Genomic DNA, 23,663 nt, shown 5'->3' on the forward strand with positions numbered 1-23,663 from the left:
CTTAAGTAGGGATGGGTATCATTAAGGTTCAAACGGTACTACTACATTTATCGATACCGCTTATCGGTCCGGTCCTTTAAAGGTTCTCTTATCGCCATGTCCCCCTCGCACACAGACGGGGGAGAGAAATCTCTCGTCTGGATTGGAAAGATCGAAAATACAAAAAATAATCATAGACGCATTTTGTAGTCTTTTTGCACATTAGAAACGGAGTTGGCGACACTAAAACTGCAATATAATGTTTGTGTAGCAATAAAAAATGACATATATTTTTTACATGTCTCCATTACCGATACAAAGACCGATAACGTCGGAGTTTAACGGTACCACGGTGTTTAATAATTCAGCCCCGGGGCCCGTTTAATACCGGGTCTCGGTACCCATCCCTATACTTAAGTACCTCAATATAAGCACAGTACTTGAGTAAATCTACTTACTACCACCACTACAGGTAGGACTATGTTATTTGTGCTCGCAGCCCATAATCCACACTATGCATAAAATGAATCAATGTGAATTCTGTTTCTACTTTGTTTAGTTTTCCCCCTAAAAAAGAACAGAAAGAACCTATAATAAAAATACTGTTAAAGAACCAGATCGATTGTAATTGTTTCAATTAGGCCTCATTATTTCACAGTGGCACAGGGTCATCTGCCATTACAAGCACTTTGGTTCATGTTCAATCCATAATAAAATATAAAATTATAGTTGGACCGTTTTATCTTGTTATTATTAGCAGAGAAAATGTAATGTTTGTACAACTATATACAATTAATTCTACCAATCTCGGTGGGAACCAGATTAGGGGGGGCTCGGAAATATTTCCAATTACACAAGGGGGGCCTGACTGAAAAAGGTTGGGAACCACTGGGTTAAACAATTCCTCTACCAGTGTCCTGAAGTCCTGTATTGGTGAAACTCATGGCAGTGATTCGGAATATTTAAGGCACTGTAGTTTGAATACTTTAAACTTCAGTAAAAAAGAAGAGAAAGAAAGAAGGATATTGGGAGGGAACTGCTTCTCTCAATCAGCTTTTTCCTAAAATGCATTTATGTGCTACAGTGACCTGGCATTATTGTGCGCAAAGTAATGGTTCTTTTAAAACCCTTCTGTATGTGAGGGATGTTTGAACGTCACATACTGTAAGAAACTAGGGTTTCTGAATGTCAGATGTCCTGTACACAGTATCATCTCTTTGTAACACATTTACAAACATACATTCTAATCATCTTATTAATGTATACATGATAACATCTACGATAAACCCAACAACCCGCCATACAGGATTAAAAGCCCTTGATGATATATTGTGTATTCTACTGGAGAGACACGTATAACAGTGATAACTCCTTTTCTATTTTTACATCTCCTGGGCTTCCTGCTGTATCATTTTATGGATATAAACATCACAGAGGAAGTGAGAGGTGTAGCACAGACTGCAGCCAGCACATGGTGCTGCTGATTTGTTTCATAAGCTCGTTCTACGCTGAGCTGAAGGTAAAACCCACATGTGCTGTAACTAATGGACTGTTAATGTAGAATAAATAGGATGTCTGTTAAAGAAAAGTCAGTTAAACAAAGTATTTCCCCCACAGCAACCATCCTTTCTTGCGAATTAGTCCGCACCAAAATCAAAAATGGTTTGTATTAAAAAATAAATCCATTTGCAGTAAAACTGAAGATCCTGTGATGAAACGTCATCAAGCTTAAAAATTGGTGTTTGTGGTGACAGAGTAAAAAAGGAAAGCAGAGTCCGGGCACAGAGTAAAGGTGTGTTTTACTGTGTGTTCTGGCTCCAGCAGCGTCAGTGTTTGTCCTCTTCAGCCGACGGCGCCTCCTGCAGGAAGGGAGAGAAGGAGGAGCGCACGGTGCGGCCGCACTGAGACTGCTGCACGCGGAAGTTGTTCACCATGCCCTTCTGCACTTCCTCATCAGCTGAGGTGAAGAGAAGGCTGCGGAACACCGCCAGCTGAAGGAGGAAGAGACACAGTCAGAAAAACATAATATACACAGGCTCATTTAGCTCATCCTGTTTGTAGAAGGGTGCACATCTTAAGGAACAACATGCTGCCGTGCAGGTTTGTACAGCTCAGTGTTACTCCCTTCATTGTTAGAATAGCTGGGCACACCCCTTGCTGGTGAGGATTGTTGCAATGCTCTACTGAAAAGGACCGCTGATAAGCTTCTTCATTTTTACCTTGAAAATATAACCACTACTGAAAGAAACACTTAAGATCGCCAAAGAGAAACATTAGCATTTAGGTTTCTTGACTCCTGTCAAATGTAAATAATGAATCTCCTTCTAGCTCTGTTTTGTGCCAACTCCTGAGGAAAATATGTATCTAAATGCTGCATTATGTTCACCATGTTTAAAACATAAAGAATGGACATGCAAGAACTAAAGATAATTAGTTTAAATCTCACACACACCTGTTCATGGCTGACTTCGATGTGCTGCTTCATCACCATCCAGGTGACGGACTCAGTGAGAGGGGGGGTGGTCAGAGAGCCGTGGTAGGTCCAGTAGTCGTCAGTGTTGCTGGGTAACAGACAGGCTGGGTCGAACCGGTTAAAATCCACCACACTGTTCTGCAAACACACAGAGACATTGAAGAAATGATTTTAATGTTACGGGCATGAGACACGCAAAATCATAGCAGACACATACTGTGCACACAGAAGGTCTTATATTTAAAAGATAAAACACTATACTATCCATATCTCCTGTTATACTATACTCATTCATGTATCCGTGAAAAACGTCATTATCATTACAGCACAGGCGGTAACCATAGAAGAATGAAGATATTATCTAAGTAATACAATCATCATTATCCAGTATAAATATGTCATATACAACTGTCGCATTTCCTTTTATCGGACAAACAACAGCCTTATCAGACAATATTAGAGATAAGCAGTGTATTAGCAGTGATGTGAAAGAAGGGCAAACATGTACAACCAACAACATATAAACATATATGAAGTACATTTCTGAAAATAATGTATTTTCATTACACACTAGTAACTCCTAGGCTGTTTAAGCATCAAGATCAGTCAATTCTAAACTGGTAGATTAATTAATAACTATTAATAATGTATTAATGTATTTCGCATTATAGTTCCTGGTATTTGAAACACTGACACTGTGCTTGTTCAACGTCACAAGTATTACATCTCAACGGTTATTCAATGACGGATCGAATTGGTCTATTATTGATAGGCAAACAGGAATTAGGTGATAGATTTGTTTAAGTTTGAGATTTTGCTTGTGAATATAGCTTCTGGGTGTCTTTACTGAACCACCAGAGGGCGCAGGTGCTACCAAACCGCATCAGATTTTTTATAGATTTTATATTGGTCAATATATCTATATAAGGCATCAGAATGTTATCTTCAAAAAGCAGGAATGTGGTGTGTGTGCATGTGTGTGTGTGTGTGTGTGTGCATTAACCTTGTGTCTGATAGCAGGCAGGGCGTCTACCAGTTTCTGCAGCCCTTCGTGTCTCTTTCCCACCTACACAAGGATTAGACTCATTAACCTGTCAGTTTAAAGCTGCATATGCAAAACACACCAGGTTATCGAGTGAAACATGTCTGCGTTACCTTCAGAAAGACTCCAATGACAGCCAGCCCGTTTTCCTCCATCACGGCCTCCTCAAACAAACTGTATTTATCAGAGTTCCAGTGCACCAAGTGGAGCTGAAAACACACGCAGGTCACAAATACATCATCAGAAATCAGCAATCTTAAAATAACAAGTAGTAGCACTATAAAAAAAGTGAACATATTAAAGTAGTGAAAGTAGCAGAGAGTAATAACAAAATGTAACTGTAAAAAGTATATACAATGTACAAAAGCAGTGTTGCAGATTACAATTCTCTCTCTGTGTGTGTGTGTGTGTGTGTGTGTGTGTGTGTGTGTGTGTGTGTGTGTGTGTGTGTGTGTGTGTGTGTGTGTATCCCATAGCCTTGATCTTTTAAACCCTAGCCCAATCATTCTGTCCTAACTGAAAGCTAAATAAATGGAGAATAAATTAAACAGAACAGGCAATAACAGCCCAAGCTATATCATTGTTTTAGATAAAGAAACATACTGTATAGCTATTGTTTAATTTCACTTGTGGGGCTTTACATGAAGAAGCTTGACCTTTTCCTGTGACCTTTTTCATTCTAAAACATACCTAAAATACCATATATTTATGACAAATTCAGTGCATGTGTAGAAGAGCAGCAGATCTGTTTGTGCATAATTCAAAACTACCAGTCAAAAGTCGACTATGACTAGGGCTGTGCGATTATGGCAAACATCATAATCACGATTATTTTTGGTCAATAGTTGATATCACGATTATTAAAAACGATTATCCATTTACTTTGAAAACATCAATTTATTGAAAAAAAAAATGTGAACAGTATGTTTTTAACAGTTGATTACCCTGAACTTTAAGTATAATTCAACTGAAAAAACAATAAAAAAAATAATACAAAATAAAAAAACAATTACATTTAAAAAAATAATAAAATAAATAATAGTTTTATTTCTATTACGTTATTTTAGTAATCGTTGCAAGCCAAAATCGAGATTTAAATACTATTAATTGAGCAGCCCTAACTATGGATGAATAAACTAAAAAACAAACATCTAAATAAGTCATTTTCTATAAACCGGGTACGGAAAAATACATAAAAGTAACCCAATTAGATTTACCCACAGCACTAATCATTTGCACAGTGTCTTTGACAGCTTCAATGCTGTCAGACAGGACTGTAACTTGATCCTCTGCACACACACTTACACACACACAAAGACTGCTGAGTGATGACAACTATGACACGGACACATTCCCATTGCTACAACAAGAGCTTTGCCGAGGAACACACGGACAGTCAGTGCAACCTTGTGTTACATAAGTGTCCTAAAGTTAATGGAACAACGTGAAAATAGATATTCAGTGTTCATATGTGGGGTTAGGCAACATAACTGGTTTCATGTCCCTCACACTGAGAGAAAATAAACAGTCTATGTTTGAATTTAGATTTATTGATATAAAGGAAAATGTAGAAATACCGCTGGTAAAAGACATGCCTGAATCACAACTCTCAGTATTTTGCCAGAGATTTCCAGAAGGACACATGAATAGAAAATAAATGAGATTGTAAAGTAAGTCAACACCTATGATGTTTAAACAGCATTTTTCTTTCTTCTTTTAACCCTTAGGAGACGATTTGGGCACTAACTGTTTTTTTCTTCTCTCCATTATTGAAATAGCTGTGTTTTTAAATACCTATCTGACTTGTTCTCCTCTCGATGACCTGGTCACACACACCTGGTATACACGTCACAGCGCATTTGTATGTACGGTACAAATGTTTTATAACTGACATGGTGACATACTATCTGTGCTGCAGTACCTCTTTTCACCCTCTGTCTGAAACCAGAGTCCAGTCTGTTCTGATTGGTTCGCTGGCCGGCTCTGTTGTTATTGGTCAACTGCTTAGAGATGTCCCGCCCCTTAGCCTATCCCGTACAATGTGTTGGAGCGGAAGCAAATAGAATTGCGAGTGTTACGTAGTGATGTCACTATGTTGGATAAGTAAACAATGGAGTCAAATGGAGGAATTTCAGGCAGGGGGGGTGGGGGTGTGGGAGAGAAACTCCCTTTAGAGGGACACACACACAGGGATTTTAGCCTTTGCAGACCATTTACATCAACTCAAACCTAAATAACAGGAAACAGGAAAGGGAAAAAAAAAAAAAAGCCCCTTTAAGTGTCTTGCCAAAGAGGTGGGCATCGAACCAATGACCCTCTAATTGGTCATATTTATATTGCTCAGCAGCAAGCAGTTGAGCTTTTTTTAAGAAACAGCGGGTACAAAAAAGGGTAAAAAGATGCTGCTGAGACTATATATATATATATATATAGCTATTCTAGGCCATTAGCTGTGTCCATGCACAATGGTATCCCTCACTGCTAAAATTAGCTCATCTGTTTCAATATAGCTTAAACTCAACCGTGTTGTTCAGTTAGGAAATGCAGTGACTTTAACACTGAGAGAGTGCAAGAGCTGACGAAGGCAATGAATGGAAAATTCCACTAGCCACTAGGGTCATGTATGTGGTCTTGTGCTGGCAGGCCCATAACTCCAACTGGTCATATGGGCCCACCCATTTTCCGTTAGCGTTATACTTCTGGTGACTGCATTTATGCAACAAAAACCTTATTAGTGGAGTAAATATGTGGAGATTATCCTGGTGAATAAAACCTGAAGGTTTCATAAACGTGTGTTTTCCAGAGACCTTATTTTCTGCGATGTTTCAAAACCCAATGGAAAAATCTCATTGCTTTTTGTTGATGGAGCCTCACGGTCCGGCCCACAAAATACATCATCACTGCACCACAGTTTTATACTGCAAAGTGTTCTTATTATTGTGTACACCTCCTGGACATGCTCACAATATTGCGAGGCAGATAAAATAAATGCCTTAAGGGTATGAAATATGATTATAATAAAAGTGAATAGATATGCTTCGTGGGTTCTATTTATTTTGAATCAAGTTATTCTACAGCAAATATCCTTTTCTTATCGGTAATATTACAGAAGTATGCTGAATCAGACCTCCCTGCAGGAAGGATATATGTTTGGTGCTCACTACCTGCTGTGTGTTAATGTATTGCTGCATGATACAGCACGGTACCTACCTCTGCAGGGAACAGCTTCCTGTCCACGGTGTGCTCCGACCCCCAGGCGTTGCTCTCCCCCCAGTGGAAGTGGAACTGGCACAGCCGGTATTTGTCTTGCAGAGGGCCACCTTTCACCGCTGCACCAGAAAGATATTCGGATCAGAACACACGGATCAGTGCACCATAAAGGCGGGTTTGCCATAATTGTATATAATATTGTTAAAGGCCAATTCAAACCCCCGTAAGGTTTGTGGTTTGACTGCTGCTCGTGGTAAATAGGCATCTACTAATCGGATAGTGAGCCGTTTGATCCTCAGTCAACATTTCAAAGTGTCCCGAAAATGTCTCTTGAAAAAACTGTCAGCTAAAAGACAAGTAGTGTACATTTTAGAAGAAACTTAACATTTGAGAGCAGTTTATTGTGTTGCATTTGTGTTAGCGCACCCCCAACCCCAGCTGTTAACCTAGAAGAAACAATGAACAGCTTTCACAATCCTTTTAAAAGAACATGCTCGTCATCCAAAAGAATCAAATGTCTGTCTAGTATCTGTTTCCTCCTCTAAATGGAGGAAATGATCCCACAGAGCACGCTAAGGAATAGGTTGAATCCAGGACATATTGTATAGCAGAGACAATTATCTCCTATTTGGCAATGACTTTTCATTACCCCTGTACATTCCAGTAATACTACCGACAGATAAGATAAGGAAAGGAAAGATAAGGTGGTATATTAAAGATTGTACTTAAAGTACCCGCTGGCATGCCTTGATCCCTCCATTGTTTCCTTTGTGTTTAATTGGAGATAAAACGCTGTTCTCAACATTGTTAACCTGTTTTGTTCTCTCACTACCACACTAAGCTCTTTATGCACAGACTGAGGGCATGTGACACCTTTAAAAAGCATTTGTGATTAGTTTGTATGCTTTGGAAAGTTATGTAGAGTTTTGAGTGGAGCCCAGTGGTTAACATCACTTTAAAGATAGAATATGGTAGTTGTTGAGATCACGGGAGTCACATGACAGTCACCAGACCGATTCTGCTTTTTATCAACAGCTTTAAGTGTAGCATTGATGACAGGGTTCTCTAACACACAGAAGGCTCTTTAAGGGGTGGATAATCCTTTCTTGTGAATTAAAACATGCATTCCCCATACTGAAATGTCCTTGAATCAGATTTAAAGGGAAGATGATGTAAATGTTAACACATCTTGAGATGTTTTAAGACGATTTAGACCTAGGAGACACAGAAGAGTACTTACTGGACTTGTCTGTGGTGTCATCATATTCCACCAGGAAGGAGTAGCCGTTGTTCCAGATCTGTTGGCAGGTCTGCGGGTCGTAATCAGTGACCAGAGGCTTCAGCTCCGAATCGTAGACGCTCTTCCGGACCACGATGTCGATGGGAGACTGGCGATCGCCTCCTGGTATCGCGAGGGGTTCCTGCCACATGGGATGCACTGGAGGAGAGAAAGGAGAAGAAGGAAGTCAATTAAAGAGAAAAGTCATATTGAATAAACAAACAGCCAGGACTTCTTCTTGTTCGTGTCTGCTGTTCAAGAAGACACACAACAAACTGAAAAAAGCTGACGCCTACTTTTCATGTTGTGCTCTGCTGCTTCCTTCATTCTACAACAGTCCATTTTAAAACAAACTCTTTAATAAATATTATAAAAACGACTCAGTGCTAGACACACAGGCCCGTCTTCTTCCTTGAGCTGTTTAAAGGAACTGAATGAATATGGAAGAAGTGAGTAATAGTACTTCCTTCTAGTCCTCTCAAAAGGAAATTACAAAATAAGAGAGAAGTGGGCTGGCTGTACAGAATCTGACATGCAGAATGTCCTGGCACGCCCCCAGCTCCCCTCCACAGCGGGGGAATCCGACCGGGACCTCTGGCCAGTCAAACTGCCGGCTCGGGTCAATGTCTGTCAACGTCCTGACTCCTAATTACACCAAACTCCGCTCACTTTCCTTTCCTCCCTCCTTCTCATTTCATTATCCTATGAAATCCACCAAAAAAAACATTACGGTAAAAATTGAGTAAAAGGTTGTACATTCTACAAAAAAATCCTTCAGGTGTTGTTGTCAAAGGACACAAAGGCAGCTCAGTCTTTTGTTTTCATGTCCATTCATCCGTCACAGGGCTTAAGGTTTCCACTGAGAGCCGAGCTGAACAAGTCCGACTGGGAGCTGACCTTCGTCTTGATCAGATTTCAGCGGCTCCTCCTGGGAGAGTTGGCTACCGGACTCTGCTATTGCACAGACACAAAATAACTGCTTGCAAAGCCAATTCATGCTCGTTTGCTGGGTGATGAATCAGCCGCAGAGCTGAATCGTGGCGTGTCAGTGTCACGGTGTCACATTTCCTGATAGCGCCACATGATCCCCAGATGTGTGGATAACTAGATCTGAAACACCAGCTGAGTCTACATCAACAGCCACAATAACCAGAAACTACGTTTACTTCCTCCATTAAACATCAGCTCTGCTGGGCCGATGATCAAGATGCTTGTTCACTCAATATAGTCATGAAAAAATCTGTGATGTGATGAAGTGAATAGCTGGATAACAGTGTTTTGGGGGAAATAATCAGATGTTTAAGTGTATTCAGTTCTGCCTTTGTGCTTCTTTTAGTATAATGTTAAAACAAAAAAGTGTTTGTTGAATAAGTCCATATCTTGCAAGGATGACTAAATATTCTTCTTTTTATTATAGTTTTTTGATATCCCCATTAACAACGTTTCTATGCTTTTGTGGTGAAGAAATTATACGGCCATTAGCTGCTTCAAAAATTTAACAACGTTTTTAATGTGAAGCTGCATCAACAAAATGTTGGCTTGAAACATTTGATACCACAATAATTAATGATTCAGAGTTTACAAAGAAGAGACCTAAAAATAAATGTAAATTTAAAAAATGCTTTTCGTCTGATTGGAAGCAGGGAGTGGAATGTGTTGAGCCATTTAGCACAAGGCTTTGGTTTGAATGAGAACACTCACATTACTTGACACCATTTTCCAAAGCCTGAGTTTGAATTTATAATGTTTTTTAGTTTTTACATTCCAGTCAACTGCTGTTAACAATGATCGGTTCAGTATGAACATCAAGCAGGCAAACAAGCAGACATATTTGAACAGTCTTCAATGCAAAACCATGCAACGACAATGTAGGTTTAAGAACAATTCAAAAGGACAATAAGTTTATGTTCATACTTTATAGTCTGGATTCTCCGGTTTCCAACCAATGACAGGCAGGTTAGGCTAACCGGCAACTCTGAAATGCTTGAATGCGTGTGAAAGGTTATAAAAGATTCACTAGGTGCTTTGTAATATTGAACTCAAAATCATATACAAATTAAATATGCTTGCTATATAGCAGACCTTCTTGTTGATTTCAAACATAGCCCACAATGACACAAAACACCAACAAAAAAAAGTGCAAAATAAACGTTTGTGTCCAACAGCCATGAGTGCGTGATGCAAATAGCAACATGCATATTTGATCACCATTTATCTGGTAAATGGTGATAATGTTGTGCCCTGCACCTAAACGTGTTAAAGGGATGGTAACTATAGTTTAAATGATGTTGTATGTATATGCAAAGCCCACGGTATAGAAATGTAATGAAAATCAATGGCTGACTGAGGATAAGAGGTGCTCAGACCTTACACCTGGCATTTTGAAATGCTGACATGCCTCTCTACATCAGGGACGCACAGACTGTTCCTTTCCTGTAAGTCACATGTTGTTACCTGGGAAGTGGGGAAAGCAGAAGGCAAAAGGTAGGCCAAAGGATTTCGAAAAAACTATTTTCTATTGCCCAATTCATAAGCCAACAATCCATAAAGCTTTGGACAGAGAGTGCCCAATACAAAAACCTTGTAAAAGTTAAATATGAACTCTGTTTATGATTACGGTTGAACATTAAAGCTCAGCTGCACTGGCATATTTGTTTCATCTTTTCATTCTTTTTTTGTCACTGGGTGTGGTGAGGAAGTTGTTAGGACTTGTCGGACGAGCTTCGGAGTCTCGTATATTCCATGGGAACAACATTTTCTAAAGGAGAATGACTCATGTCAAATGCATAAAAAACGAAAGACTGGCTCTCCATGTTGAATAAAACATGTTTCATCATGACTTACTGGGCTATAACTGCACAAATAAACATTTCATTTGAACATGTTATGTTACGTGTATCACATGATCTCGGTTCTGTGCACTATAACTAGAGACATGTGGAAAACAAACCTCAATAAGGATTTGTACATTGAAGATGTGACTAAGTCAGTAAAGTCATAAACTAATAAAAGTGTGAGGTAATTTTTTCAGATTGCACACAAAAATAATAATAATTTTAAACAAACTTTCCTGACACCAGTGGTGAAATCTAATAGAGTACATTTACTCATTGTAACTAAGTGCTGAGTATTTTCCTTTTATGCTACCTTGTACTTCTATTCATCTACTACATTTTGGAAGCCAGTATTGTGCTTATTACTCCTCTAAATGTATCCGACAGCTTTTAATTATTTTTACAGATTCAGACTATAAGTGAATACAAAATATTACAATATTGTAAAAAATCATATAAATAAAAGTTTCAACCAGCAGTATTCGAAGTAATTCAAATGAGCTCCAACCTAACCTGCTTAGATATTAAAGACACTAATGTATCAATAATCCAGTAATTTAATATATCTACTTTACTAAAGCAAGTATACTTTTGTACTTATTTCACTTTTTTGGTAAATACAAATAGTTAAAACTGACTACTTTTCCCACTTCTACACACAATACATAATGCAGTGGTTTGACATACTGGCCCCCTATTTAGGTGAAAGGGCTTCAAATGATCCCTATACATAAGGACAACAATTCCTGTTCGGAAACCCTGGAGCCTGGGTCTATCTCACACAAAGCTCAGTCAACACACTGATCCGGAGGTCCAGCCCGGGCTTTCCAATGCTCCTAATGCACGTTTTCAGATGACAACAAAAGTGACCATTATCGGATGTTATGTGAGCAACAATGATAGGGCCCTGTAGGCTTAAGACACACAATTCGACCAAAAACCACACCACTTCCATGCTTATACACAACCTGCCACTGTTTACAGTCATATCCGAGGTTAAAATGCTCCCTTTGAAGGCAGTTTGATAATGAGCTGCTGTGTTTTTACGCTCGTAAAACATACCCCTTGTGCACAACTAACTTATAATAGTACTTACTCTGTGACAGCACATATTTGCTGGAACATGCCGCGAGGTTGCATCTCCGGACGGGCGTTATCCGGTGACGGTTGGCGTGTCTGACGAGCTGTCGGTGAAGCTGGGAGGCGAAAGGTCTTATTACGGATGACAAAGTCACCATATTGATAAAGCTAACGTGAATAGCTTTGCAACAAGCGGATGCAAAACTTGTTTTTTCCGCGCGCTGTTTTATTTGACGTTAGCTGTTAGTACTAAAGTTTGCTCTCGGTAAACAGTCAGTTCACAACAAAACAATCTTCTGCCTGTTCTGCTCGCAGTCTGCCCTCCTACCGTGTGTCCGGGAGGCGGGGGAAGGGGCAGGCTTTTCTTTACACACATTAAAAATGTGACCGCAGAAACCCTGAACCTGTTTATCCTGAAGCTATGGCGTCATTTAATTGGGATAAATAGCGTCAGTGACGGATCAAATCGATAAACGATAAAATTGCCCGGCCGTTAGAAAACTGTTTGCTCCGCAGCGCTGAAGTGAGGGGAGGGGGGCAACAGAGCTGACCAATCAGAGGCCTGCACTGAGGGGCGTAAATGGTGATGATGATGATGATGAAGAAGAAGAAGGACAGATTAAATACAGACAGGTGGGATCTGATTTTATCCAAATTAATTGTACATGGACATATTCGACAATAGTTTTCATCAGCACAATAAACTACTGTTAGTTGTAATTATTAACATGACTTATTATTAACAATATATAGCCTACCGAAGTACATCATAAGGCCTTTTGTTTTTTTATCCATTTTAGCCAAACGTTGTTTTTTTATCTTTTTAATTCCCTTGTTACTTTCCAAAAAATGTTTAATTATTGTTTTTTAACACTGCTTTCCGATTGTGGTGTGCTAATTAAATTGTCAAATTACAGGACCATGCTGCTTTTAATTAAGTACATAATCTGTAAATATGCTACATTACATGTAAGGTAAGGTCCTTCATTCAAAATTGTACTGCAGGTAAGGTACATAAGTATCATTACAATATTACATAGAAATATTGCAAGTAGTTGAAATACATGATGTTAAGGCAGCTGTTAAGTGTAATGGTGTAATACAGACTGGTGGGATAGTTTATTATATTATGTGTAATATTTAATATAATCATAATTAGATTTTCTGATAAAGTAATTATATTTTTACATTTATGTATCGTTAAATGAAGAGCAAGTAAAGTCATGTTTTGAAAAGGTTATTTTGAAAAGAAAAGCCTGAGAATATTTTCTGCGTTGGTCCATGAAACGTATTTATGTTTACCATTTTTAGTTTTGTTTCCATTGTGAATTTCTATTCTGCATTTCAACTAAGTAAACAATTTATCATCAAGCTTGTTTATCGTAGTGTGTATTGTGTGGAGGGATGTAGTGATGCATAAAGGTTACTCTTCTCAAGAATGTGACGCTCTGTACCGAGCTGACCACATGACTGTCAGACTTTAATCCCTGAAACTAACAAATAGATCAGAACAAGAAACAGACTCATGTGATATTAGTGTTTACTTTAGATCTTTCTCTGAACCTTCACATAGTCATGATAAACAAGCGCTTATGGCATAGAAAACAGCTCTAAGGAAAACTTTCCCGCTCCGGTTTATAATATTAGGATGGATATTTAGTATAGTAAAAACATGCCAAATGATTAGGATTTTTTTACTTAAGGGGCTCTATTCTGCTCATGTTCATATCTGTATTCTACTGGGACATGTCTGTCTCCATGCTTTAATGTTCAAAATATCTTTATTATTCTTATACTGCCTGTGCTGTAGCAACCTCTTTTCACCCTCTGTCTGAAACCAGAGCCCAGTCTGCTCCGATTGGTTAGCTGTTGGGATTAGTCATCTGCCAAAATATGTCCCGCCTCTAAGCTCATCACAATGTGTCAGAGCGCTAGCCAATAGAAACAAGAGTGTTACATAGTGATGTCATTATATTATGAAAGTAAAAAAGGAGTCCAATCGAGCAATTCAGACTTTACAGACCATTTACATGCACACTACAGGAACGGGAAAAACACAAAAAAACATAATAGGGCCTTTTAAATTTTAAGTGAGTCAAATAAACAAGACTACATGCTGCATTTTGTTGAGTTTATTGTTGGTCCAGTGGCATTAGCCTTTCAAAAACAAGTCAGATCACAATGAAATATGAAATGATGGACACTGAAACAGGAGATGGACTGGAGAAGACCGCAGGAGCTCAACTGCTGTGCATTGTGCGAGAGGTTCTCATGTTACTTCAGTGAAGGATTCCTCTACAGTATGAAAGCAACCACTGCTTCAGGTCAAACCACTTCTTGCTGGTTCTTTCTTAATGCTTCTTTGCTTAAAAATAACCAATTTATGCTAATAAAAAGTGACTGTAACATGTTAACATTAAACTACTACTAGCCTGTATCATTAGCCTTCAGGATACACCTAAACTATTTTGTCACTTTTATTTGCTTTTCTAAAAGCTGGACGCCTCATTGTTGCATAGTTTTGGAAGGCATGATTACGAAATTGCATCCAAAACACCTTACCTCTAGAAAAGAGGTAGCAGACCAACAACCCCCTGAACATCATGGCCATTTTCCATCTGTATCTCACCTACAGTAGCACAAGCTGCAGAACCCTGGGTCTCACCGTCCCTTTACAACCAATCATCATTACAATCCAAGAAAATGTTTTGGTTTTTTGTTACCTGACCACAAAACACCCTGACTGAAAAATACAGTACGCTTATAAAAAAAGACCACAAAAACATTTTTTTCCTTTCTTTTTTGAGAGAAGCATTTTATAGGGACCAGTGAATAATATGGATAACAAAAGTTTACCGTTTTTTTCAAAACATTTAAAAATGTAAAGTCTATTTACAGCATCATGTCAGAACGGCTGGAGTATGAAAGCACAAACACAGAGTTGGGGGGGGAGGTGTCGAAAGATGAAGCAGGGCAGTAAATTGTTCTTCATAAAAGAGGTGTTTTATTCAAACCTGTCAGTCTCGAGTCAAAACGGTAAGCGTTCAAAGAGTTCTCAGTCCTTCAGACAGGAGGGGTTAGTCCAGAGCGATGATGTCATCATCATCATCATCATCATCATCATCGGTAGGGGCAGCAGCTGCACCCGACTGGTCCATTCGTAAACGTTTACTGGAGGACTCTCCGGTTTCTGCGTCTGAGTGCCTCCTTTTGGTGCCGCTGGATGGTGCTGCTGCTGCCGAGCTGGACGACGCCCCTTCCTCATCAGATTCAACGATCATGATGTCATCATCGTCTGCCGGAGCTGAAAGGTGGAGGACAACAGTGTTTACAGATGGTGAAGAAACAACTACTATTTGTTTCCACCAACACCAGAATGCTCAAAACAAACAACTAATTGCTATAGAGTGGTGCAGTGACGAGTCCTAAAACCCGGAAATGAGTTAGCATTTTACCACTTCCGGTTCTCTCGTCTCAGAGTCAACGGTTTTTGGAAAATAGCTGGAAATAAGGTCTGTGGTTGACACACATTGAAGAGACAGATCATGTTTTGTTCTACGACATTAAATACATCAGCAGTGACCCCACTGGTGACTTTTGAAGAGTTTACGTGTCTGAAAAACGATGGTTGTTAACAAGTGGCTGAATAGGACTACAGAAGTTGCCGAGGACGTGGTACGTCATTACTCCGAACACGTAAACACTCCTCTAAGTTTGTTTTTCCTGTTCTGCATGAAAGCAAGTACCTGCCTCCTGCTAACTGTTAAAACAAACGCTTCAACTTATACCATTTAGAATCTGTATGTTTGAATATCGATCTTAAGTTGGCGTGACGTTGAAGTCGTGCGGCCCTGCTGTACTCGGCTGTAGCTTGTTTATAGCATAACGTTAGCATTTTGCTTCAGGCGATTAGATTTATGATTCGAAAATTATAAAAGTAGGGTAGAAATGTTGATATTATCCGGCTGAACAAAACGTGCATTTATCAAACAGGTTTGTTTTCCAGAGACCTTATTTCGAGCTATTTTCCAAAATCCTGTGGAGAAATCCCATTGCTTTTTGTCGAGGGAAGCCATGCGCAGCTTACATCCGGGTTAATACGTCATCCCTGCACCACTCTATTAATCTTCATAAAAGTTATGTTTTTGTAGATCCACAGCAATTATTTTGTGTTGTTGTAGATCAGCTAAAGACGACTTAAGACTCAAGAAGAGGTCATGCATCACGCCAAGCTTAAATCATCCTATGACAGAGCCTCAGTACAGGCAGTGTCAAACTGCAGTCCTCCATCTGCAAACCTGTACCACCTTCTGGCAAGGAAGGTTATTTTAGCGAGTCTATGAGTCGTTTGGTCTATAAAAACAAAACAAAAAAATAAGCAGATAAGTTTTTCGCAAAACCCAAGATAACATGCTCAAATGGCTATATTTCTGTCAAAGAGATGTAGAAAAAGAAAACATTTAAACTACTGGAATCAGATACTTAAAAAAATAAATACTAAATTGATGTATATTTTCAAGTAAAAAAAAAGGCAGCTCCCCTAATCTGAATGAGACCAGTCTGTGTATGCATTGAGGGTGATGGCACAGAGGAAAAATACATTAACCAAGGCCACCTTGAAACTAGCATAACTTCTTTCTTGAATGCAATGGAAGGTGTTGGCAAACCAAATTGGAGAGAGAGCAAATCCCTAGTGGATTAGTTTGTAACATAAAAGCTTTATTTTACTGTTTACCTTGCCATTGTTACAGTAAAAGAGAAAACAGACGCATAACTTTCTAGAGTTGTCAATTGCTATTACAAAGCACTTGGTTTTTGATAGGACTTTAGATTCACAGATATGATTCTTATATCTGCACATAAAATAAAGGCCAGTACACACACTCACTGAAAAAAAAAAGAAGAAATATAGCTTATACATTTCTGCTCAGTGAATTTAACAAAGACACTTAATACCATATTAAACTAGAAATAAATGAAGTGTTTGTCTCATGCTGACCTTTAGAAGAGGTGGATGGCTGGGCGGAGTCCTTGTTGCCATTAGTGACGCTGTTAACCTCTTCCTTGTTTGGCTGAGGGGGCGGAGCTTTGTCCGGGGCTTCACCTACGACTTCAAACTCCACATCCCGCTCCAGTTCCTCACTGCCAAAGAAGACAGACTTTGTTAGTTGTTCTGTTAAGTCACCATTCAAAACAAATCATGCAAATGTAACACATTTGACTGTTCACAATGCATTTCATTCATCAAAGCACATTCACAGAGGGACATACGTGTGCAGGACATTGACGAGGAGTGTGTAGTCTTGGAGGAAGTCATCGATTTGGAGGCGGCTGCCATTGCGGATCCCGAAATCGGCGAGAAATTTGTGGTTGTTGGCTGTGGAGGACAGACAGGAATGGTGTTACACCCACACCTAAAAACATGTATTTGTAGTTCTTGACATGTAGGCATAATCCATTCTGTCATACAGGAATACCAAATCATTTAAAGGAAATCAAACCCAAATACATTTCCAGTTTTTTTTCATCATCAACTGAATTTGATGTGCGTTCTTGTTACATTTATAAACAATGCCCACTTTAAAAAAAATAAAAGTTGTTATTGTTTCATTACTTTGAACATCATTCTCTCTGATGAGCATCTCACTCATTCTGTCAGTGCCAGGCTACAGGATGAAATCCAGAGCTGCTCTTTTTATATTATACATTTGAAATGACAAACTCTTCTAAAACCGAGCATGTAGACAGTTGTCTAATCACACATCAACAGAGATGCAAACATTTTTTATTTGTTATTTCCTCTTTCCCTCCCCCTTTTTGGCCAGAATGTGTTTTTAGATTATTTATTAACAAACGCAGCCAGACCGCCCTCTGTTGTGGAGATGAAGAATTGCTGCATGTGATGCATTGCGTTTCCCGCTTCCTCCTTACCGTCTGTCTCTCCTTCCTCTGAGGAGATGAGGATGGTCCCTTTCCCATCCTCTATCTGAACATCTGGAGCCACCATGCCGAACCTCTCTTTTAGGATCTGATTAAAGCAAACAAAATCCAGTCAACCACAAGTAGGGCAATAATAAACATTTACAGCATATACATTACACCAGGCCAGGGGGGTTAAACTCAATTTCATCGCGGGCCACATTAGCATTATGGCTGCACTCAAAGGGCTGGTTGTAACTTTAAGACTATAAAAAAATACATAAATACTTAATATATATATAAAATAATGTATTATATTACATTTTTGCCTCTGTATTGGATTATTATCAGATAAGGTAATAACTACATAATTAACTACGTCTGAAAGAAGAAGTCTGGGGCAAATAATTGCAAGTCTCTTCAGTGTTCATGTCACAAAATGATTTTAAAAGAAAAGCCAAATTCTGGAAAAAAAGTCAAATTCTGAGAAAAAAAGTCTCATTTGAGATGCATTTTAGGACATGTAGTTTATTGGCAACGTGCTTCTGTAAATCGGCATGTAACCGTATAATAAACATATTATATTCATTGCAAGCTCTTGTGGGGCCACAGAAAATGAAGTCACGGGCCGGATTTGGCCCCCGGACCTTGAGTTTGACACCCCTGATCTAGGCAATTGTTACAATTCAACAACAATAATTCCTCATTCGATAAAGACAATGTACTGTAGATTATATCCTCAATGATTCTACAAACCGTAAGACTGTTCTCCTGAGCTCACCACTCGCATATGTCTATAATGCACCGTTTATCTATACATTCCAAATATCTACATCTCTATATATTGTCATCAGTATACAATATTTATTCTAATGTACAGCATTTAATTTTACATTCCATTTTATCTAAAGCTATGTTTTATGTACATACAGAAGCTTATTTATTCTTGCAAAATGGTATGACTAGATTTTATTGCACATTTTTTATTTCGATGTGTGTTGGCAGGGCCTGGTACTTTGAGATTTTCATGGCCAACAATTGCATTCAAGCTTTTTTCCTCAAGCAATACAGGCTATGCCCCATATTTGGGTCTTACAAAAAGAAATTGAGAATCATCCAAGAGCAAAGTAAGAACATCATGTGTAGTGTGGGAGCTATGACCTGGAGAAATGTTCAGTTTGAACTGAAGCGGTGGAAAGTTGTAATACTTTTAATAAACAAGAGTTGGCATAATTTAGAACTCAGTTGTGTTCAAGATCTTTGTGTATAAATGACAAAAGCACCCCTTCATGTTGGTGTAAAAAAGGTTCATCGTATTACCCGGTCCTGCAGACAGAGGACGGTGGTTTTGTGGATGTTCAGTTTGACCGTGACTTCGGGTTTGCTGGCGCAGACGTAGCAGTTGGCGCAGGGTGGATCCAGGATACATGGGACCAGCAGCTTCTTCCTGAGGCTGGGACACTTATTCAGGAAGATCTGGACAAGAGGGAAACAAAGACCAATGTGAAAGGTGGAAAAACACAGAGCTAGCAGTAGAGTTTGGAGATTGGAGGAATATATTGCTGGAAGGCTGAGTACGCCAGAGGTTTTTTTTGGCAGTTTGTCATTCTATGTGCTTATTTAATGATCTGCCTACGAAAAAAAGCAAGAACTAAAAGGAAAGTCTTAATTTACGTCTGCTTATGGAAGACTACTCAGCCACAGACTGCTTCAGCAAGGGAACGCATTAGCAGAAAGAGGCCAACAATGGCAGAGACATTGGGGGAAAAAAACATGGATTCATCAATAACATTAACCAGCCAATTCAATTGATTAAGTTTTATTATAAGGTAAGTGTTAATCTATCAATGTATGCAAGGCTGCCAATTGTGTCAAATATAAATAAAGAATATAGCTGTTAACAAAGCACTGCGTGTACAGTTTATTTATCAGTGAACAAAATGCTACTGCTCCTCAAGACTGCCTTCCGAAACTGCTGATTGTTAGCTCTGAAGTTAGCAACAACTCATGCTTACTTAAGGTAGGCTGCACTTTAAGGTGGACCAACCACTGTCTTTTTAGTGACAGGCCGCTCCTTTAGATCTCGCTCAGGTTATCTTTCTTAGTTCTAAACCGTTTAACCATTAGCATAGTGTAGTTAAATAAACATGTTTTAACCACAGGTGACTATCTTAGGCTGTGACATTTGACTGGAATAACCAGCCCTGGTACTCACCGTGCGACAGGACTCCAGTTCACCAGACAGGATCTTCAAGCTCTCCAGCACAATGAGTCCAGCGATGATAGCGTTGGTTGTAGCGATAGCTGGGATGATGTTCCCTGCCATGGCTGAAACAAACAAAGACAAAACTTTGAATTAGGGGCATCTGAATGTGCACTACAACTATAGAATGCAATTGAGATATGTAAAACCAATTAAGAACATTTTCATTATTAAATCAAACGAGGTCATTTCTACATTAATGATTTGATTCCAGATGTGAGACAATAAACGTACACTTCACGTCGAAGCGACTCTTCGTGTTCATGCTGAAGATGTGCATACGAAGGTTGGCTGCTGCGGTAACAAAGTCCATGGCTGGGGCGTCATCCTGAGAGCAAGAGGAGGCAGTGAAAGCTCATGTATCTGTGTGTCACTAACATTTCAGTATGGCTGTGTATTGAGACGTGAAGCTGATATCATATCGACCTATAAAGACGGGTGTTTGTTACTCTATGGTTTCTCAAATAACTTTTCATTAGTCTGTGTTGGTGCGTTACCTTGTCCCACACCAGCTCGGCTCCTTCTCCTTTCTCCTGCAGCATTGTGCGGAGGGTCTCCACGCTGTGCTGGAACATCTTACAAAGACTCCAAACACTCAGAACCTGCTGGTCCTTCAAACCTGAGCCCACAGACTCCTCCTTAGGACCTGCCGGGACATACCAACAAGTTGGATGAACATAGAAATGTTAACAAATTAACGCCAGTGACAGACCTCTGATGTTGTTGGAGGTGTGCGTGTCAAACACAGAACTAATATTTTCTCTCTAAAATTATTATATTAGCAATTGCAATATCAGTAAAAAATGATTGCAATGACTTCTTTTTGCCAGCCCTATCTGAAAGTACAAACAGAAACACAGAAGTAAACCCCATTTTAAGCATGAAGTAACCAACTTAAAACAGCTGTCTAGTTGTAAAGTTAACATCATTTGTGAAATGCTTCAGAAGATTCACCATCTCCTTTTCTGCAGCATGTGGTACCGTTTTTATAAAAGCTTTTTTCTCTGCACATACATTTAATAACAGATCTGGTTCCATGTTGTTTGTGAGGGAAAACTCTTCTGCTCACCCTAAAGCTAAACTACAGTTTGCATTCCAGATACATGCTCACTGTTTTCCTGACAGACAAGTTGTTGTTTTTCAAGTAGTTAACATGTTTGGCTTTTGTAACGCACAACACTCACACCTATAGCTGCTAAGCCATTCCACGTTTCTTATTTTGATTGTGATTATTTAGGATTTTGGTTTATTGCTTAAAATGCAACAGTTACTGCCATTTTTGGGAGAACAGAGGTTCTCAACAAAGTGGAATGAGCAAGCAGCAAACAAGCCTCTAACTTTAACCATTTAACTAACAGGTAGTTGTCAAGTTGCCTCTGACATTGATATGTAAACAAACGTACCACTGTTCCTCAGCTGGTGCCAGTCCAAAGGTGTCGGGGCTTTCCTCTTCTTCCACAGCTTGTCCATGGTCAGCAGGTACCTGATGTCGTCTTTGAAAAGCTGGGGAGCAAATCAGAACAAAGCTTGTTACTGTATTGGTATTAACCACCTGTTTTGCAGAAATGCTGTATGTAAATATTAACAATAAATCGGCAGGAGACAACTTTTAATCCACTGCTCGAGAATCTTACTAAGTTTACCATCACATGTGGGGCCAAATTAACCCATTTTTGTTCATTTGTAAACAGGGTTCTTGCACCTTTTCCAAAGTCAAATTCAAGCACTTTTCAAGCATTTTCAAGGTGCATTTTCAAGCATCTTACAGCTGTTGTAAATTACATATTTAATGGTCTGGTGGCGTCTTGTGGAGGAAGAGCGAGAAAGAGACGGCTTGTAGGTGGACTGTTGTGAGCACGAGCCCCGAATGAGGCTGTCGGGCGTGGGGGGGGGTTAAATTGGGGACCCGGAGGAGCGACGGCGCTCGGAGATAGTGGAGCCGTGAGAGTGGTTGGGGCGACTTGCGAGTGGTTTCAACAATTCGAGTAGCAGAGATCAGGTTTCAACGAGTTCTACAAAGGCGAAATTAATACGCCAGTTATGCAAAGGGATTTAGGCCTAAGCTCGCTCAAAATTGGCGTTACCTTTCTCGTGGTCTTGCAGATGTTCTTTCGGGTCTTTGCGTCGATGACGAATTTGGACTGGGAAGGTGTCGTCTCCAGGCTTCAAGTACACTCTCCGCGGGAAGTCGATGAGGGACGAGCGGGTGAGACGGGCACACGGATTAGAGGATGTTAGGTATATTCAGTTGTACGAGCGGGTGCGCATGTGTCACAGGAGGCGGTTTACATGTGGGCCGAAGCTTGAGTTTCGGAGCGTGCCTGCCAGACGTCTAGTTGGTGTTCTCTTCTTTACCTGTCTGTTTTGTTTTTATTGTTCTGTTAGCCATGTCTGCGTCCGTCAGTTCGTGTCTTATTTTGTAGTGTGTGTTTGTGTTGTGTGTGTTGGGGTGGACATGTGCAAGTGATGCTCGTGTTTTTTATGGAGAGTCGTAACAAGCCTTCTCGTAGACGCGACTGCTTCTTGGTGTACTTCCATGTTCGCTATCAGTGGGGTCGTAGTATACCTTAATCAGATATGCTGGAGCGTAAGATGGTCGAATTTCAAATTTTCGATTTGAGTCGGTATTGACGTGATTGCTTGAGCTAGCTCTCGATTTTCATTGGATAGTAAAGTCTGCCTCGCGAGTTGGATACAATGGGTGAACCAGCGCAAAGTCCAGCGGTAGGGACACCACAAGTCCTCTACTTCGTGAGTGACACATTAAGTTGCGGTCGTGAGCTGATCGTAAAGCATCAATGTTATCTGTGCTTTATATTAGATAACTACACTGGTGTCTCCGCTAAACTTTTCATTACATACAAGCTGCCATCATTTTCTTATTTAACAATAAGCACGATTTTCTTTTACACTGACGAGATACTTTGTCCAGTGTAACTGGGCTTCTGTGTAAGAAGGCAAACATAACTGACTAACCCCTTCGAGCGCTCATACACAAACAACCCATAACCACAAAGACACATGGCCCCTTTGTGAATGAGTGTTCTCTTGTGGCCACAACAATACGAAGATCGTAACATGTACATTTCTTTTGGATTTTCGAAATGCTCTCGTCTTCCAGTCCTTTTGAGTCTAGTAACACTGCGTTTCTAACTGTAGTCCCGTGTCCAGTCTTGAATCCGCCGATGTTATCTTCCAGGTCCTACTTGTACGTGTAATAGTAGTCATCATTATGTTAGTCTCGGACTGCCGGTTCTCAATCGTCACTTCAGTGTCATACGGATCAAACAAAACACGCGTGTACTGTCACCTTACGTTACAATTAGTAGACACATCTCTGGAAATATTAGTGTGACTATCATCACCCGCCAAGCGTAAACAATACGCGTCCTCCCCCCCAATACCTGGCCGCCGCTTATTGCGTTCGCTTTTTCGTCATGTCGAAACCCTAATCGGTAACAATCAGGTCACTTCCATCCTTCGTCGTGAGGTGGGTCTCCTAGTTGCAGGAACCAACAAATATCGTATTTCTTGTAGACTAAAGTTACACTCCATGCCCTTTATTAAGTAACTCCTGGAATGAC

The 23,663-nt window shown here is 39.7% G+C and overlaps 2 protein-coding genes across 3 annotated transcripts in view; both read right to left on the reverse strand.

Annotated features, from left to right (window-relative positions):
• Window positions 1–315: 315 nt before the first annotated feature.
• On the reverse strand, window positions 316–12,379 carry ca5a (carbonic anhydrase Va). Of its 2 annotated transcripts, none has more exons than XM_010766737.1 (7): window positions 11,914–12,379; window positions 7,945–8,142; window positions 6,705–6,823; window positions 3,608–3,703; window positions 3,456–3,518; window positions 2,432–2,590; window positions 316–1,970 (listed from the first exon to the last, which is right to left on the reverse strand). In XM_010766737.1, exons 1-7 carry the CDS (start codon window positions 12,053–12,055, stop codon window positions 1,806–1,808), a joined length of 942 nt encoding a protein of 313 aa, XP_010765039.1. In that variant the 5' UTR covers window positions 12,056–12,379; the 3' UTR covers window positions 316–1,805. The 2 variants fall into 2 exon arrangements, with proteins under 2 accessions (XP_010765039.1, XP_010765040.1); XM_010766738.1 differs by lacking the exon at window positions 11,914–12,379 and adding an exon at window positions 8,280–8,500.
• A 1,635-nt stretch (window positions 12,380–14,014) lies between these two features.
• uba2 (ubiquitin-like modifier activating enzyme 2) overlaps window positions 14,015–23,663 on the reverse strand; it is a 23,952-nt gene continuing 14,303 nt past the window's right edge. The window contains exons 9-17 of the mRNA XM_010766740.1: window positions 21,483–21,582; window positions 20,577–20,725; window positions 20,314–20,407; window positions 20,032–20,144; window positions 19,137–19,292; window positions 17,829–17,925; window positions 17,169–17,274; window positions 16,897–17,039; window positions 14,015–15,201 (exon numbers count right to left, since the gene is read on the reverse strand). Of these exons, the coding sequence (XP_010765042.1) occupies window positions 14,975–15,201; window positions 16,897–17,039; window positions 17,169–17,274; window positions 17,829–17,925; window positions 19,137–19,292; window positions 20,032–20,144; window positions 20,314–20,407; window positions 20,577–20,725; window positions 21,483–21,582 (1,185 nt within the window). The 3' untranslated portion in view covers window positions 14,015–14,974. The remainder of the gene's footprint in view (window positions 15,202–16,896; window positions 17,040–17,168; window positions 17,275–17,828; window positions 17,926–19,136; window positions 19,293–20,031; window positions 20,145–20,313; window positions 20,408–20,576; window positions 20,726–21,482; window positions 21,583–23,663) is intronic.

This window comes from Notothenia coriiceps, unplaced genomic scaffold (assembly GCF_000735185.1).
Source record: "Notothenia coriiceps isolate Sejong01 unplaced genomic scaffold, NC01 NC01_scaffold00003526, whole genome shotgun sequence".
NCBI lineage: Eukaryota > Metazoa > Chordata > Actinopteri > Perciformes > Nototheniidae > Notothenia > Notothenia coriiceps.

Coding starts and splice junctions, on each gene's coding strand:
- ca5a (XM_010766737.1), bottom strand. CDS start 12,055: ATGGTGACTTTGTCATCCGTAATAAGACCTTTCGCCTCCCAGCTTCAC. Junction 8,143..11,913: donor CAAATATGTGCTGTCACAGA/GTAAGTACTATT, acceptor TCTCTCCTCCAG/TGCATCCCATGTGGCAGGAA. Junction 3,519..3,607: donor TCATTGGAGTCTTTCTGAAG/GTAACGCAGACA, acceptor ATCCTTGTGTAG/GTGGGAAAGAGACACGAAGG.